We start from the raw sequence: 17156 nt of genomic DNA, 5'->3' as shown, positions 1-17156 counted from the left end.
ACTGCACTGCATGTGATTAAAGATAAGGCAGGTTCATTTATACAGAAATGTTATGTACCAGTCTGTCTGGTCTGGAATGCATACAACAGGACAACACCCACCACAGACAAGATCACGCATGATCACTTTGTTGCATCACTCTCCACACAAAACCTTCATTACCCTTTCTTCTGTATCCAACGCTGGCAAAATTCACTTACAATGGCACTTGGGAGGTTTTAGCATATTTACTGACAGGAGTGAGCAGGTTTGCAATGGGAGCAATACTTTAAGTACGGAGGGTTTTTTTGAAGAAGGGCTGATTGGTGAGTAACTGGTTAAGTTATTCTACTTGTTCTAATTGCAATAAATAGATTTTAAAGTTCTTGTAAGTCACAGACAAGTAGAATGTGCGTCCTACAATATATGGGAAGTCACTGGCGCACAACATGTTCTAGATGAATATGTCTATTGAGCTCAGAGTTCCAAAAAAAAATAAAAGGCATGGTAACTCAAGTCACTGTTGTGCATCCAGAGGCAGAAACTACGTAGGTAGCACTTTTAGGGAAACATTCACAATGTAGTTTAGAAGTGCACAGGCAGGGAGAAAATTGGAGACCACCATGCAATCTAAGAGAAAGCATGTATAATAAAGAAGGTTTATATACAATGATTACCATTTGTGAAGTTGGATTTTGGTTTCATTTTGAGAGTGCAACATTTTCTTTTAAGAGAGGTCAGAAAGTAATTAGGAACAGTGACTTACATTCTTTGCGCAGTTGATTCAGTTAAGAGCTCACAGGATACTTAGCAGGAAAGAACGCATCTCCAGAAATGGGTAAATCTTATAAAGACAAATTGGGGAAACCAGACTAGTGCTGTCTGGAGGTTTGGAGAATAAGAGGTAATTTTATTGAAATCTACTCAATACTGAAAGGAACAGACAGGTTAGATGCAGGTAAGGTGTTTATGCTGGTTGGAAAGTCTAGAACTAGAGGATTTCAAATTAAGGTGAAGCCACTTAGGACCAAGATTGGGAGAATTTTCTTCTACTCGGAGGGCTGTGAATGTTTGAGATTCTCTACGGCAGAGGATTATGAAAATTCAATATTTTTAAAATAGAGATTTTGACATTTGGGAATAATTTGGGGAAAAAGACACCAAAAAGGATAATCAGCCTAGATCACATTGAATAGCACAGCAGACTTGGAAGCTGAATGGCCTACTTCCGCTCCAACGTTTCTAACATTACTATAGCTGACCCAGTGCCAGTTTAAATTTAAACCTGCTTAGCTTTTCATCTGTAATAAAAGCAAAAGACAGTAATGCACCCATTATTCAGACTTCCCATGCAACAAGCGATTGATAGGAGTAGATTGCCTTGCTCTTGAAACTGACTGCTTGGTTGTTTCTCTGTCTATTTTTCATCTCTTTTCTTTTGATCAAACCTTAATGGTTATTTATTAGCAGTCCTGGCCGCAACCGGCACATTCGTATAACTGACACCCAGCATTCTCCTTACATTCCAAATGCTGGCAACTTTTCTGTGCTGCGGATGGTAGAAATCTGAAATAAAAAAAAGAAAGTGCTAACGAAATTCAGCAGCTCTGTGGAGACAAAGAGTTGATGCTTCCAGTCTGATATGACTCTTAGGATTCAAAACATTAACTCTGATTTTGACTCCAAAGATGCTGGCAGACCTGTTGAGTTTCTCCAGCACTTGTTTTTATTTTAATTTTTCTTCTTTCCCTTTATCATCCTGTCCTCCATTTTAGAGCACATATTCACATTAGTTTTTAAAACACAACCTTCACCTCAGCACAACTATTGCCATGCCATAACCCCTCATTTAGAGCATGAGCAGGTAGCATTCTTCTCTCCACCCCAATAAACAAGCTTTGTATCTTTTATGCAAGTTTAGTCCTTCTTGCAACTTTTAGCAATGTTGGATAGTTTTCATAATATTGATAAGAAAAGTGCTAAATATTGTTTTGAAGAGAACATCCCTCTTGCTGCCTAAATATTTACTTGACAATTTGCTGTCAACATTTTTATACATTCCAGTGCTATTCTGAAGACAGATGTACCAACTTACTATTTAATTTGTTAGAGTCTGTGATTTTACAGGAGAAACATACTCGTTTCAAATACAATTTATCCAATTCATAGAATTAGGTTCTGTACACACAAACTCCCTTTTTGTCATTATTAAAGTGTGAATCCATGGGGTTGGCTCTGCAGTCACAGCTGCACAACTGCAGCCATTATCAATAAGTTTGTGGTAATAAATAATTCAATGCCCAACTTCATCTCAATTCACCTCATTGATTACAGCAGCCAGTAGTATGTTAGGAGGTTCCTTATCAAATACCTTCCAAGAATTAAGTTGACTCTATTCACCATCTTTCCCTTACCTACTGACTGCATCTTCAAAATGTGTTTCCCTTTTGAAAGTCCACGTTGCCTTCAACATATTGCCTCCAATGTATATTCTTCAACTAATTTTATTATTCATCACTTCTAGATTCATGATAATTAAGGGATATTGATAAAAATGGACAAATGAGGTTCAGGTACTGATCAGTAATAGTACACTGGAATGGAGGCACAGATTTGAGGTGCTGAATGGCCTATTCTTGTTTCTATGTGTCAAGGTAACAGTTAATAAGCTTTGATAACATAAATATTAAAAATACCTTGGTGACAACATTTATAAATACACTTGTTCCAGTATGCAATAGGAAAATGGTACTTCAGCCACCACTTATAAGTGGTCAGTACTTCTGCACTTAAAGACAACCTTGAAAAACTGGGTCAGAAGATGCCTATCACAAGAACACCACCAGGAAGATACTACACGCCCCGACACATTCATCACGCTACCTTACATCAGGAACACATCTGAATTGACCACAAGGCTCCTATGACCACTGGGCATCAGAGTAGCACACAAACCCACATCAACCCTATGCCAACTGCTCACCTGGACCAAAGACCCACTACCCACTATGGACAGGACCAATGTCATATACAAGATTCCCTGCAAAGACTGCGACAAACACTATATTGGACAAACAGGAAGGAAATTAATCACAAGAGTACACTAACATCAACTGGCAACAAAAAGACACAACCAATAATCGCTCATCTCCATCCACATGGATGAGGAAAACCACCAATTTCATTGGAACACCACCAGGATCCTGGGACAGGCAAAGCAGAGACAAGCACGGGAATTCCTAGAAGCTGGTACTCCACTCAGCAAGCCATCAATAAACACAGAGGTAGACCCCATATACACTCCATTGCGAAGGAAAACTGGAAGTGAGGTAATCCAGCTCAACGGACACCAGAGTTTAAATTACAGGCGGGAAAACACAACAGCGCTTCAACAGAGGCTGCACTGATGATGTTACCCAGCAGGATAAATGAAACGTCTGCGGAACAACGAACCAACTTGGCGAGCCAACCAACCCAAAATGACAACCTTACCAAACTGCAGACCTGTAATTGCAAGGATGTCATACCTACCTCCTGCAGTACAAAATTCATTCTCCAGGTCAAATTCTAGAGAAAAAATTGTAGCCTGACTGGATATTTTTGTCCACATTTTTCATTTAAAAGATCTCAAAATATCATGAACAATACCATTATTTAAATGTTGCTAACAGTATTACAAATAGATGATTTCAAATGGTTTACCTGTTTAAGTTGCCTAATTTGTTCTAATTCTTCTCTTAGATGTTCCATCTTTCTTCTAATAGTAAAACCCGGGTCAACTGCTCCAAGTTCCTGACGTGATGGACGGGTAAATGCTGTTTCAAAGTATAGTACAAACAAAGTGAAACACCACACCACAGGAACGATATATTGGCCTTTGAGTGAATACAATGTAGGTTTACAAGAATGCTGCATGGACTTCAGGGTTACATAATAAGGAACTACTATATAAATTAGGTCTGTTTTCTCTAGAATTTAGAAGGTTAAGGGCTGATCTGTTTGAAGCCTTCAAAATAGTAACAAGAGGAGACAGGGCAGTTAAGGATAAAATATTTCCAATAATTAGGGATTCTAGAACTAGGGGGTACAATTTAAATATTATGGCCAGACTATTCAGGAAAGATGTTAGACACAAAGGATAGTAAATGTTTGGAACTCGCTTCCACAAACGGCTGTGGATGCAACATCAGTTGTTATATTATATCACAGAAAGATGCATTTTTATTAATCACAGGAGTTATGGGAAATGGAGTTAGACCACAGATCACCCATGATTTCAATGCACGACAGAACAGATTTAAGTGGCTGAACGGCCTACACTTGTTCCAATTTAAAAGAGGTAAATGTAACCCAAATCACAGGTGAGCATGGAGATGATACGAACATTGTTCTGTGGTTGTTGCTTGAAATGTGGTTGATCTCAGTTGAGCCAGTCTTATCAAATATCAAAGGGTATTGTGAATCAATCTACAGCACATGGATTGCAATAGTCCAATAAAGGAGCTCACCACCACCCTTCGCAAGGGCAGCTAGGGACAGGCAAATGCTGGCTAGCCAGCAGCACCCATAAGCCACGAGTGAATAAAAAAAATTCAAGTGAGCATCCAGCATGTCCTGCAAGCAGGATGTCCAACCTGTGCTGTTATAAGTGATAAAAGTGAAGGTCGCCATTGTCCCAGAGAAGCATGAATTGATCTCCCATGAGAGAGAGATGACTGGTGGAGAGTTTAACCTGAGGGTTACTACACCTCAAGCAAGCAGTGAGGTTAAGACGTCGGGGCCTCCATGGTGATCTCAAGTAGTATGGGAATTAAACCCACACTGCACATACCACTCTGCGTTGCAAACTAGCCATCCAACCAATTGAGCTAATGGACCCCATTTAAAGATTCAAAAGTTGCTTTGTCACACTTGTTGTGCCACTTAGTTACAGAATATTGAATGACACATCACACGAAACATTACTACTAATTCCATTAGATATTTACTCCTCAAACATTATATGACAGTTCATAATTGGGTGATAAAATAACAGTGGGACTAATGGTACTCTCTGATATTTATATGCATGGTGTACCGAATATCGGCATGGAGAGAAGACTGGTTGGTTAAAAGGAGGGGAAAGTAGGTATAATAAATGGGTCTTTTTTTAGGTTGGCAAGATATCATGACTGATATGTCACAAGGACCAAGATCATTTTCAGGTCACATGTTCAGCAACTTTCTGCAAAAAACTTTAAAAAAACTAAACATGCAAGGGGATATTTGCAACAGACTGTTGCATGCCCTAACCTTAGCCCACAGCAAATAACAACCCATTATGTATTTAGTATTTAAAGCAAAAAAGGGTCAAAAGTCTAATAGAACACAATACTTTGAAATATTTTACACAAATGCAGACTGTTTTCCAGTAGAAAGTTTTGTTTTAGAAGAAATGTATACAGCTATATTTGTACCTACACAAAACATTCCGAGTGTACCCTAATGTCCGCATACAAGTATTAATCGATTCTTTGCAACTTGCCATTTATAATTAATTCTTTTACATCAATGAATAATCTGCACATATTTCACTGTTTGAATACAACTCAAAAGTTACTTCAGTTAAATTAATTTTAATGAAATAAATTTTGGTTCCAAGTTAAATTTTAAAGGTCATTTCCAGACTCAAGCTATTGGCCAAAATGGCAACTGCCTATTTTGCTATAAGATAGAGTAATGTACTAGTTTCAAGTCAGATATTCTTGTATTTGTTTAAAAAATAGATTTTTAGTTGTTCCACATTTGAAGATATTGGCTTGAACTCATATTTAGTATCATTGTGCTTCAGTTATGAATTTGATGACAGAGATGGCTACCAAATTTCAGGGGTACAATCTGTTCTAGCTCAAGTTGAACATACAGCTTACTTGTGCAAAACTGAAGCTTTGAGCAACTAAGAATTTATTTGATTTCAAATGAAAGATTATGTGGAAATTAGGAAAGTAGACAAATTGAGGAAATAATCACATGACTTACCTGATCTAGGTTTGAGACCAAAAGGTACTGATGAGGGTTGAGTGGAAAATCCAATTGATCGATCATCCTCCTGTGAAAGGATACAATATTGTTTGTTAAACTAGTAACATGTTCTTTATTGCTCAATCACAGCTTCAATTCAAAAAAAAACTTTCAAAGTTTCAAAATCTCGCAACTCAAAACAAAATTAGTGATTTCTATCAAAACCATTTACTTTTCAAATATACAGTATTCACGTGCACCAGTAAACGTCCTCAGGATATTCAACATCTGTGAGGATCATACAGATTCCTTTCCAATGTTCACACCGACTTTCAGCAAGGATGACAAACTAGCAAACCGGCATCATGAAACCTGCTACTTTCCCCTCCCAGATCTAGAGGCGCAGAGATCAACTATATGGAACTATTAAAACTTCCGTCAGGCAAGTAGATGTTACTGCTACTAGACCAGTAATCTTGGAGCCTGCAGTAATTCCTCTGGACACATGAGCTTAAATAATAACACAGCAGCTGGTGAGCAATGAAAATTGGAAGAGCTGTTCCACAGACTATTCAAACAACAGCCTGTCGTACTCAGAATTATACCTTACAGTCAATGTCCCAAATTTCTCCATATCTGGGCATGCCATGCCCAGTGACAGATCCAGAAAGGTGGCAGCAGTGACTGTCAAGATGGAGGATACTCTGGAGGTCTCAACATTAACTCCAGACTTCATAAAGTCACGTCAAATATGGACAAGAAAATTGCCTGCTGATTGCCACCTATTTGCCTCCCTCAACTGAAATTCATATTCCTCTATGCTGAGCACTCCTTGGAAGTAGCAGGGAGGACAACAAGGGCACTTACATTCCTACACAAGTACATTCCATGTTGAATATAACAGTGGCTTGGTAGCACCATCACTGACTGGACTGGTCGAGTCCTCAAAGACATACGTGCCAGCTTGGGTCTGCAACAAATGGCAAGATAACCAACACAGGCAGAAAAAGCTATCCAAGCTCACCAATCACTGCCTCAAAAGTAGCTTCTACACATGAGAATAATGCTATGAGTAATCACCACACAGGATGGTCCTTTTGGAGACAGAGCTCTCTCAACACAGACATGTTGTAATTCCACATCTAAACATCCCCACCCTCATTGATGGTGTTGCACAGCAAGTTAATGCAAAAGACAGGGCTGAAATATTTGTAAACATCTTCACTCAGAACTGCCAAGTGGATAATCTATCTCAGCCCTGTCTCGAGGTGCCCAAATTGAATATGGCAGTATTCGGCTAAGTCTATTCATTCCATGTGATACCAAGAAACATCTGAGTCCACCAAGCACAACACACGCTATGGGCCACAAAAACATTCCAGCTGAAGTGGTTAAAAAAAAATTGTGCTCCTAGCCACTAGCCAATATTTTTCAGTACATCCACAATATCAGCATCAATCTAAGGATGTCTTGCCACCATAAACCTTATCCATAAAAAGCTAGACAGAACTGAAACAACCAAAGACTACTCTAACAGTCTATTTCCATTAAGTAGCAAACTACTGGTAATATTGATGGACTATACCAATTCAGCTCAGTTCCTTTGACAGCAGAAAAGCTATGACCTAGAAAAGCAAGAGCAGCAAGCAAACTGGAACACCACTACCTCACTTCCCCTCCTAGAAATACACCATATTAACTGATTGCTGTTCCTCCATTATTGGTAAATTAAAATCGTCAGACTCATTGTTCAAAGCACCATTGGTAATCAGTACTGCATAGACTGTAGTGGTTCAAGACAGCATGCCACAAACTTCACAAAGGTAATCAGGAATGCACAATAAATGCTGGCCTTCACAAAGACGGCCAATTCAGCAAATGGAAACAGCGTTGATATCACCTAAAAGCACACAGGGCGATCAAATTTTGGTCCTGATTGGTTTGATTCAGCTGCTCATTGGAAACACCCCTGAGCTATCATGGATTGTTAAGGGTGTTACTTTAAAATTTGTTTTGAGTTACACTATTAATTATTTGCAATCATAAAACAAATATTTTCCACAGAATTTCAGCAAAACAGAAATTCACATCAGAGAGATGAAGTGTTGTAGCAGGAAGATATTTTGATGTATGACACAGAATGGCAGATTGCAACCGCCTTCTTTTGGTCCTGCAGTTCCCTGCTAAGCAGAAGTACGTACTTCCCAGGGAAAGAAAAAAACTAACAGATTAAGGAAATTATCATAAAATACTTTCATTCACCTAAATTATTGGTTTCAAAGCAGATTTTTTTTTCCCCCAGAGAGCAAGTCACTTGCCCTTCACCTAAGTAGGGGAGACACAATCACAATTTAGAAAAGGTATTATGAATTTAGTGTAAATTTTTCCATCCCAATAAAGTTCCTGTTCACATTTAACATTAAAAAGACATGTAAAATAAACACAAGCTTCTCAATCATAAGCTCCAAGGCAAAATAAACAAACAAAATGAAGAAAGCTATATGGGGAAGATTAATCTACTGATCCTGTGGAAATCGCTCTGAGAGACAAGTGTCTCTGTGAAAATGTTTGAACAGTGAGAAAGGTAATGATAACAAATAAATGCAGTAACAATACCTCATATGACACACTGGGTGTTGCCTGGACAGAAGAAAATGAATTTATGATTTGAACAGAAGATGGTGAAGACATATATGTAGTTTCAGTATCAGGCTGTAGGAGTGAAAACAGAAGCAAATAAACCAGGATAAAGTATTAAATGAAGGAAACGCTACAAGTAATATTGCCAAGAAAATAATTTCACTATCTATTTGAAACAGAATGAACAACATCAGAACAAACCAGATTCAAAATAGCTTTGACATTTGATGGTTTCCTTATATCAGCAGCTTCTAAAGATGTAGTAATTGAGTGCCGGGGCAGCAGGTTGAAATAGGAAAAGGGAGGAAGAGACATATTTCTTAGAAGATAAGAAGTGATGTCTTCATTTCCTTTGGGAAAAAGTAGCACATCAAAAAAGTGAAACGGGACATAATCACGTTCCTCTCATTTGCAGTCATCGAGCTGATCTAATATTTATGACAAAGATAATTCTCATTTTAATTCTTGAGCAAAATGTGATTTTCAGTGCCCAAGTGAATACAGTATAACCAGCAGTCAAATTCATTAACTGTATATAAAAGTTTTCACTAGTTGACTTTATCTTGAGGTAACAAAGTCAAAACTAATTAAATGTTTGAGGGAATTAATTTATAGTTTATAAATCCATTTACAGTTCAATAGAATCTTTGACCAGCTGGTCTCTGAATGAAGGAGATATCTTTCTTAGCTAAAGAGATGGCTACCCAAAGTCTATATCTGTACTGCGGAATGCACTAATTACCTGCTGAGCACATGCAAAGTTCAGGTCACCAATTAAACCTGCTGAATTATCCCTAATAATAAACTCATTAAACAAAGCCTTTGTAACAATGGAACACCATTTTTTTAAAAACCAGCAAGCCCCTCTCAGTCTGGAGATTATCATCAGTATGAGTGCAGAAGCTGAACCCTCTTACCACCACTTTGCTCCATTTCAGAATGAAAAATGAAATCTTGTGATAACTTTTCTCACAGTTGAGTTCACAGGTATTTTATTACCCAACAACAGGTACGTGGCTCATGCAATAATGTAATCGCAATGTTTCTGTAATCCCCTGTATTGTATATATAAAATACACTACTGGGCAAGAAAGTCACTCAACTTGAGGGAATTGAGACACTGAGCTTTGTAACAACCTTCAACAGAACTTAAATACACTAAAAAAAAAATGGTTCAGTGATTGTAACTGAACTTTGTTTTATTTTTATTTCTTCAACCAATTTTAACTTTATTTTCATAATTATTCTTCTTGCTGACATTCAGGATAACTTGAAGCAAACTTTAATCAATGACAAAGTACCAATATAGTTCTGCATGAAATACCAAAATGCAGAATATCAGCAGTGATTCTTTGGAGGTAAGATATTGTGGATGTTTCATATCCACTTCATAATTTCCACAGCACATTAGTTGCTGTATCTACAGTTAGGGTGGTGAGAATTGCAAACCTTGCTGATTGAGAATCAGAAAACAAAAAGGGACAAAGATCAGATATGAAGCAGTTTTAATATGTTATTGCCAAATTAAATCCAGTGGGAATAAACTGCTCCAAAAGGCATAATCAGAACTGCATCTGCCAATGCTCAGAATTGTCACAGTATTCTATGTGAACGTTAGAAATTCTCTCCAACATCCACAAAATACACTTCCCGTGAAAATCTGAAGCAATATCACTTGCATCATAAAACTGGTAGAGAAAAGGCACGGTTAAGAATATTTAAAAATATTTTGAACAAATAGTCAATACATACCTCATTTTCATATTCAAATTCCTCCTTGTTTTTCTTTGAAGATTTTAACTGTCAAGAGAAAAGAGGCACAATACATTAACAAAAACTTAATCACACTTTCCAAAATGATTTTTTAAAATAATAAACAAAAATATCATACAAAGGTTTTTGGTTTGCAATATATTAAGCACATTGTAAGGTATCAGATGCACAGTAACGCAGGAGTTTTAAAAAGCAGATAGTCAAGTGATTGTCAGTAATAAGGGGTTGCTTTGTTGCCATAGTCACCAAGTTTATACTTTAAACTTGGCTTGTAATGTCTTACAGCAGAACGAAACACAGCCCCCAAATGGTGCTGAAACTCTGAAAAGGGTTCATTTTAGATAACATGCTTATTAGTCTAACAACTGCAACTCCAACTGCTGTGGCACTTGAGGTAATAAATTTGTTCGTATGACTAGAAATATAGCTGCTCTGGTCAGAGTCAGTCACAACCAAGCACAAATATTTGGCAGGATTCTTCATTCTTAATCCTTTTGATCATCTATGAAAGCCAATGCAAAACATGACTTAAGCAACAAACCTTATTAGGGCATTAAGAGAAACTTCATTGCCACTGCAGAATTCCTCATTTGCTTTGAAAGGCAACAATGAAAATTCAACATCGCTATAGCCAAGGCGGTTTTACCAGCCCGGTTTGGAACATATAAATTTAGTCATGCAATAATGAAAGGGACTGTTATCATTGATAATCATAACAAAGATTTTGCATTGGGAGAAACTACAACGTACTTAGAAACGTAGAAATATAATGGCACAAAATGTGACCATTCAACCCAACAGGTCCACGCCGGCTTTGTGGAGAAATCTGTTTCTGTAGGGAAATCCATTTAGCCACGTTTGCTTGCAAGTTTATTTTGCTCAAGTCCAATCTAATTTATTTTTGAAATCGTTGACCGTCTTCACTTCCATCACCACTATTGGCAGCGAATTCCAGATTAGTGGCTAAAAATGCTATTCACACATGTTGCTTTATCCAGTAGCTTAAAGCGATGGTACTTGGTTTTCATACAATTTATGGGAACAGTTTTTCTATGCTAGTCTTATGTAAGCCTTTCTTATACATCTTTATCAGATCTTCCTTCAACCTACTTTGCTTGATGGAGAACAGCCCCAGCTTCTCCAACCAAAAATAGCTAAATTTTAACAGCGTAAGAAATAGGAACAGGAGTTGGCCGTTTGGCCCCTTGAACCTGTTGCTCCACCACTCAACAGGATCATCGCCGATCAGACAGTCCTCATGTCCATTTTCTTGCACTTTTCCATAAGCCTCCATTCCCCTACTAGATCAAGAATCTATTTAACACAGCCTTAAATGTACAGAAGAACTTTGCCCTACAGCTCCCTCTGGCAAGGGGTTCTCAACCCTCAAGAGAAGAAATTCCTCCTCATTCCACTTGTAAATTGGCACCCCTTTATTCTGACACTATGCCCTCTGATCCTGGACTCTCCCATGAGGGGAAACATCCTCTCAGCATTTACCCTGCAAAGCCCCTCAATCATTGAATCCAATCTGATAAAACTCCTCTGCACCTTCTCAAACAGCTTCATATCATTCCTGAAGTATGGTGATCAGAACATGGTACAGTGCTCTTGTTGTAGCCTAACCAAAATTTTACAATGGTTTAGCACTACATTCCTGCTTTTGAATTCAATGTTCTCTTCATGAATCTCAAAGCCTCTTAGGTTTGCCAACCACACTCTCAATATGCTTTTCTCTTCAGAGATTTATGTAGATAACTTCCAGGTCCTTCTGTCGCTGTACACTCTTCAGAATTGTTTCATTATGTACTGCCTCTCCCCATCCTTTTGCTCATGTGCTCAAGTGCTCATTTTGCACTTTTTTGTACTATATTTGATCGGTTACTTGTTTGCAACATGTGGCAATATATTTCCAAATTATGATGGCAAGTAGCTTGGAGGGGAACTTACTGGTGTGGTGGTCCCAAGTACCTACTGCCTTTATCCTTCGAGATGGCAGTGGTCGTGGGTTGAGGTGATGCTTTTTTAAAAAGCCTTGGTGAATTTCTGCAGTGCATTTTGTATGTAAATGGTACACACTACTGCTGAGCGTCAATGGTGGAGGAATTTCATGTTTGTAGATATGGTGCCAATCAACAGGACTGCTTTATCCTGGATTTATATCAAACTGGAGCTGCACCCATCCAGGCATTAGCCCACATAATATACAGCCAGAAGATTAGGTTCATAGAGTCAACCTTGGCCCTTCATTGACCAAATGTTCCATTAGCCTGAAAAGGTATAAAATAAGTCAATTGGTAAAACAGCCGTGGTATCCTGGCCAATATTTATCCCACAATCAATACTTTTTAAAAATTAGCTGGTTATTATCATACTGTTGTTTCTAAGGGTTTGCTGAACACCAATTGTCTGTCATGTTTCTTACACTGTAGCACAGGTTACACTTCAAAAAATATTTCGCTTTATATGAAGCACTTGAGAAGTTCAGAGGCCATGAAAAGTGCTATATAAATGCAATGTCATTGATTAATCAAACACAGAGCAAAAAGCTTCAGATACCTTCATATGATCTTTCCTCATTTGTTTAACATGTCGCCTTTCTTCATGACGCCACTTTGCATGTTGCTGTGCCTCGGTGTATTTATGATCTGTACTGGTTACCTCTGGTTTCTTCTCAACTTCATCAGAAAGAGCCATAGACTGGAATGTATACAGAAAAACTTTAGACAAATATATAAATACAAAATCAAGCAAATATCAGTAAAAGCCTTTAGAAACAAGGAGTACATGATTATCAAAACATAACTACCACAACAATTTCTGCTCCAACTTGAATCTATGCCTTGACTAAAGTTGTAAGATGAACACAATCAACCAACAACATGGAGCTCTGACAAGGTTGAAAGTCAAGTGGGTTTATAGCATGCAGAACGGCTAATGAAACTTCAATATCCACATTAAGAAGCATTTAGATGTACAGTTGCGATGCCAGGGCATACAAGGCTAGGGACCAAGGATTGGAAAATAGGATTAGAAAAGTTAGATGCTTGATTTTGATTGATGCAGATTTCACACGCTGAACAGGCGTTTTCTATGCCGTAGACTTCTATTTGTATTTGTACAGGTAGGGAATGAGGCATTTAAATGGAAAGAAAAGACACCAAAGAGTACATTTTATTGCTTATCTCTACCATTGTCCCTAATAGACTGAAACAAAGTAAACACTGACAGAAAACTAACACCCTTAAAAACGAATCCTCTGTGGTCCCACATGTATATTCACACTGAAGCATTGGCATTGTCATAAACAGAACAGCAATTCAAACAGAAATGTCAAAAAGTGTGAAAATTAACTTCCATTCCCAGAATAAGTGGAGGCTCAGTACCTTCTCCTGATCAAACTTCATTGTGCAATCTAGTCAGAGAGCCCAGACATCCATTGGACTCTTGAAACAGCCAAGCTGCACAGAAACATGACTTGATTGACAGCTCTGTACCGCTGATCTCTGCTGTCAATTGCACAACTTAAATATACATAAGGTAAAGAGGTTTTCAGTGTTTGAAATTTCTATGCATGACACCTTAAAAGGTTTGCAAGATTGATACTTCTGTTGGCCTTTCGTAAAGAGAGATTTCAGGTAAGTGCAAGATTATTAATGAATGACTTTTTTTATTATAAACACTCCCTACTGTTACGATAATTGATAATCAATTATTCTATATAGTGTAAATTGGAAACCCCACGAATGGTGTCGAGAATCGTGGGCTCCGGTCCCTGCCACCATTTGGTCTCCTAGACTCCAGTAAAGTCCAAGTCAAAAAAGTACCAATGTAGCTCAGGAAAACACTCGAGACAAACCTGAACCCACAATGAAGCAACACAACAGAAATGGAAAAGTATATACAATCAAACTTACTAAAATAAATGCTAAATACTGAAACTTACGTGACATCTGTACGGTGACCCCGGTGATGTTGCTTTATCTGACCTACTGGGAGGAAAGTCAAAATTAAGTTTTGCAACAGGTATTTAAACCAACATACATGTAACTCCAATGAACCTAAATGAAAACTTTTTATAAAGTGCGTGTTGCAAATCTTTTGAAGGCTGCGTGAATCACAACTCCATTTTCCCGCTCTATAGTCATGATTTTGCATGTACGTGACAGACAAATCAATTGTCCACTTTCCAGCCACAGTATGGTATGCTCACATTGGTAATCACCCTGAATTTTCTACACTACCAAGTGTTCCTTTTTCTAAAAAAAAGTACCAAGAAAGCAATACAGGGAGTATCGCAAAGATATCTGGGTGTTTTTAAGACACATGAATCTTTTGCATTGAATGATGACAATGAATTTTAAAGGTTTTAAAGCATTTGACAGTTTGGCCATCTTTACACAGGTAGGTTTATTCAAGAAACCTTGTCACACTATTTGGTAACATAACGGTCACCACCCACACCCTCACTGATGGTTTACCATTGTACTTGGCATTTAAGTGAATGCTATTTCAAAAGGCATTTTCCCAGGCTTCAGATGTCAAATTAAATGCTGACATCTATGGTATTGACCAGGAGTTCTTGCAGTTATAAAATATACAAATGAATATACACACTAAATCTGATACCAAGATAACAAATGCCCTCTCTCTCTACATTCAGAGCAGAATGATAAAACTGAAAAGAAACTAGGTCTCAAGGATCAAGCTCAAGGTTCAAAACGTGCAGAACAAACCAACCCTGCCACTTAGTTTGACAAGGTTAGACAGAATCACGTCCATCTGCAGATAATCATTTTGTGGAATGACACTCAACACATGAAGAAACATATTTGTATTAGCTCCATGTCAATGTTTCAGTGATCCCATTTCACCAAGGTTTTTACTTGGAGTTAACACTTTTCCTCAAGTGACCAAAATGCTTCTGGAATGTAGCAGTTCATTACTTCACAGAATCTCCAAACCACATTTTTACATTTGACAAGTAATTATGTTGAGAAATACCAGATTTGCTTCCTCTATAAATGTTATTGTAGTTGCGGTAAGTAAGCTAATTCCCAGGCAACTGCAAACGCTTCATTTACAAGAAAAACTGCACAACTTCACAATAATTAATAAATCAGCAAAGTACTATGCACAAGTATCTATTATTTAACATTTTTAGGGAGCACATTAACAATGATATACTAAACAAAAATCACTATCAACCTTTTGAATAACAAACTGCATCTTCTTAGTACTTTTTTTAATTAATACATGAGATGTGAGCACAGCTGGTTAGGTCTGTATATATTGCCCATCTTGATCCCAATGCCTTGCTTAATTTCTTCATTAGAATTTGAAAAGTTACTTTTGTTCTTTCGCTGTAGTTATCTTCTTTACCCAACACCTAAATCTTACTTTCATTTTCTACAACTCAGATCATCTGATTGTGCTCAATTGTGAGATTCTAACTCTCAATAATCTGGATCAACTTCTTAAAAACTCAAATTCACATCCTGTTAAAGGTTAACAACCTCAGTTACACCAGCTGCATTTTCACTGGGATAAACTCTCAAAAATTATGCAATGGGATCAAATCTTGCACCAAAATACAAGTGTTCATAGTTAGTCTTCATCCCAGGATTTGCTAATTAACAATGTTACTCAATGTCAAATTTTCCGGACCTGTTCTTCTCCCAGCAGCTTCAAAAATCAGCTGAGCTAATGTCTTCCTTAAATGAAATGCACTGAATGTAGCAACTGCACGTGATACAACAAACAGTTGAATTGGGACCAGGTGTAATCCACCATTTGATTAAAATCATGGCTTATCTTATTGTGGCCTCAAGTACACTTTACTGCCGGCTGCTTATACTCTGACTCGCTTAATTGTCAAGAATCCAACTCAGCTTGAAAAATATTCAACAGGTCTGCCATCACCACACTCTGGCAAGAGAATTCTACCGTCTCGGGTCCCTCAGAGAAAACAATCTCTTGTCTTATCCATCTTAAATGGGAGGCCCCTTGGCTCTGGTCTCGCCCACAAAGTAGAAACATCCTTTCAAACTCAACTCTAAATCCTCCTAGGATCTTAAATGTTCCAATGAATCACTTGTCAATCTCCTAAACATGAATATAAGCCCAAACTGTCTGGCTGTTCCTTACTGGATAGCCCTCTTACTTCAGTAATCAGCCAAGTGAATTTTCTCTAAACTATGTGTCCTTTCTTAAATAAGATAAAGAAAACTGTACTTCAGATATGACCTCATTACCAGCCCATACAGCTGTAGTAAAACATCCCTACTATTTTTTGTCATTTCCATTGCAATAAACAACATTATATTTGACTTGACTTTGTCCCTGCATATTAATTTTTTTGTGATTCATGTTCTAGGTTATCCAGATCCCTCAATACCAATATTTCACTCTTTCCATTTAAATTATATACTTTTCCTAATTGCCAAAGTGGTTAAATTCACACTTTCCTACATAATACTCCATCTGCCTAATTTGTGTCCACTCAATTGATATTCCTTTTCAAGCTCCTTATGCCATGTTTACAACTTACTTCACTACATAGAGATAGTAGGAACTGCCAATGCTGGAGTCTGAGATAACAAGGTGTAGACCTGGATGAACACAGCAGGCCAGGCAGCATTAGAGGAGCAGGAAAGCGGACATTTCGGGTCTGGACACTTCTTCAGAATTGTGGGAGGGGAAGGGGGTCTCTGAAATAGTTAGAGAGAGGGGGAGGCGGTGATAGAAGGTGGATAGTGGAGCAG

The 17156-nt window shown here is 37.8% G+C and overlaps 1 protein-coding gene across 9 annotated transcripts in view; it reads right to left on the bottom strand.

Annotated features, from left to right (window-relative positions):
* The window catches only part of lrch2 (leucine-rich repeats and calponin homology (CH) domain containing 2), a 112193-nt gene that overhangs the window by 19936 nt on the left and 75101 nt on the right, over positions 1–17156 (bottom strand). For 7 of the 9 annotated variants that reach the window (XM_048605375.1, XM_048605377.1, XM_048605380.1 and 4 more), the window contains 6 exons: positions 14339–14384; positions 12952–13092; positions 10372–10419; positions 8596–8691; positions 5998–6067; positions 3682–3794 (listed from right to left, as the gene is read on the bottom strand). In XM_048605375.1, the coding sequence (XP_048461332.1) occupies positions 3682–3794; positions 5998–6067; positions 8596–8691; positions 10372–10419; positions 12952–13092; positions 14339–14384 (514 nt within the window). Of the gene's footprint in view, positions 1–670; positions 1546–3681; positions 3795–5997; positions 6068–8595; positions 8692–10371; positions 10420–12951; positions 13093–14338; positions 14385–17156 lie in introns of those variants that run through there. The other 2 variants (XM_048605378.1, XM_048605376.1) reach the window with 2 other exon arrangements.

Source organism: Rhincodon typus, chromosome 14 (genome assembly GCF_021869965.1).
Source record: "Rhincodon typus isolate 14 chromosome 14, sRhiTyp1.1, whole genome shotgun sequence".
NCBI lineage: Eukaryota > Metazoa > Chordata > Chondrichthyes > Orectolobiformes > Rhincodontidae > Rhincodon > Rhincodon typus.
This window is presented reverse-complemented; position numbering and strand designations above follow the sequence as displayed.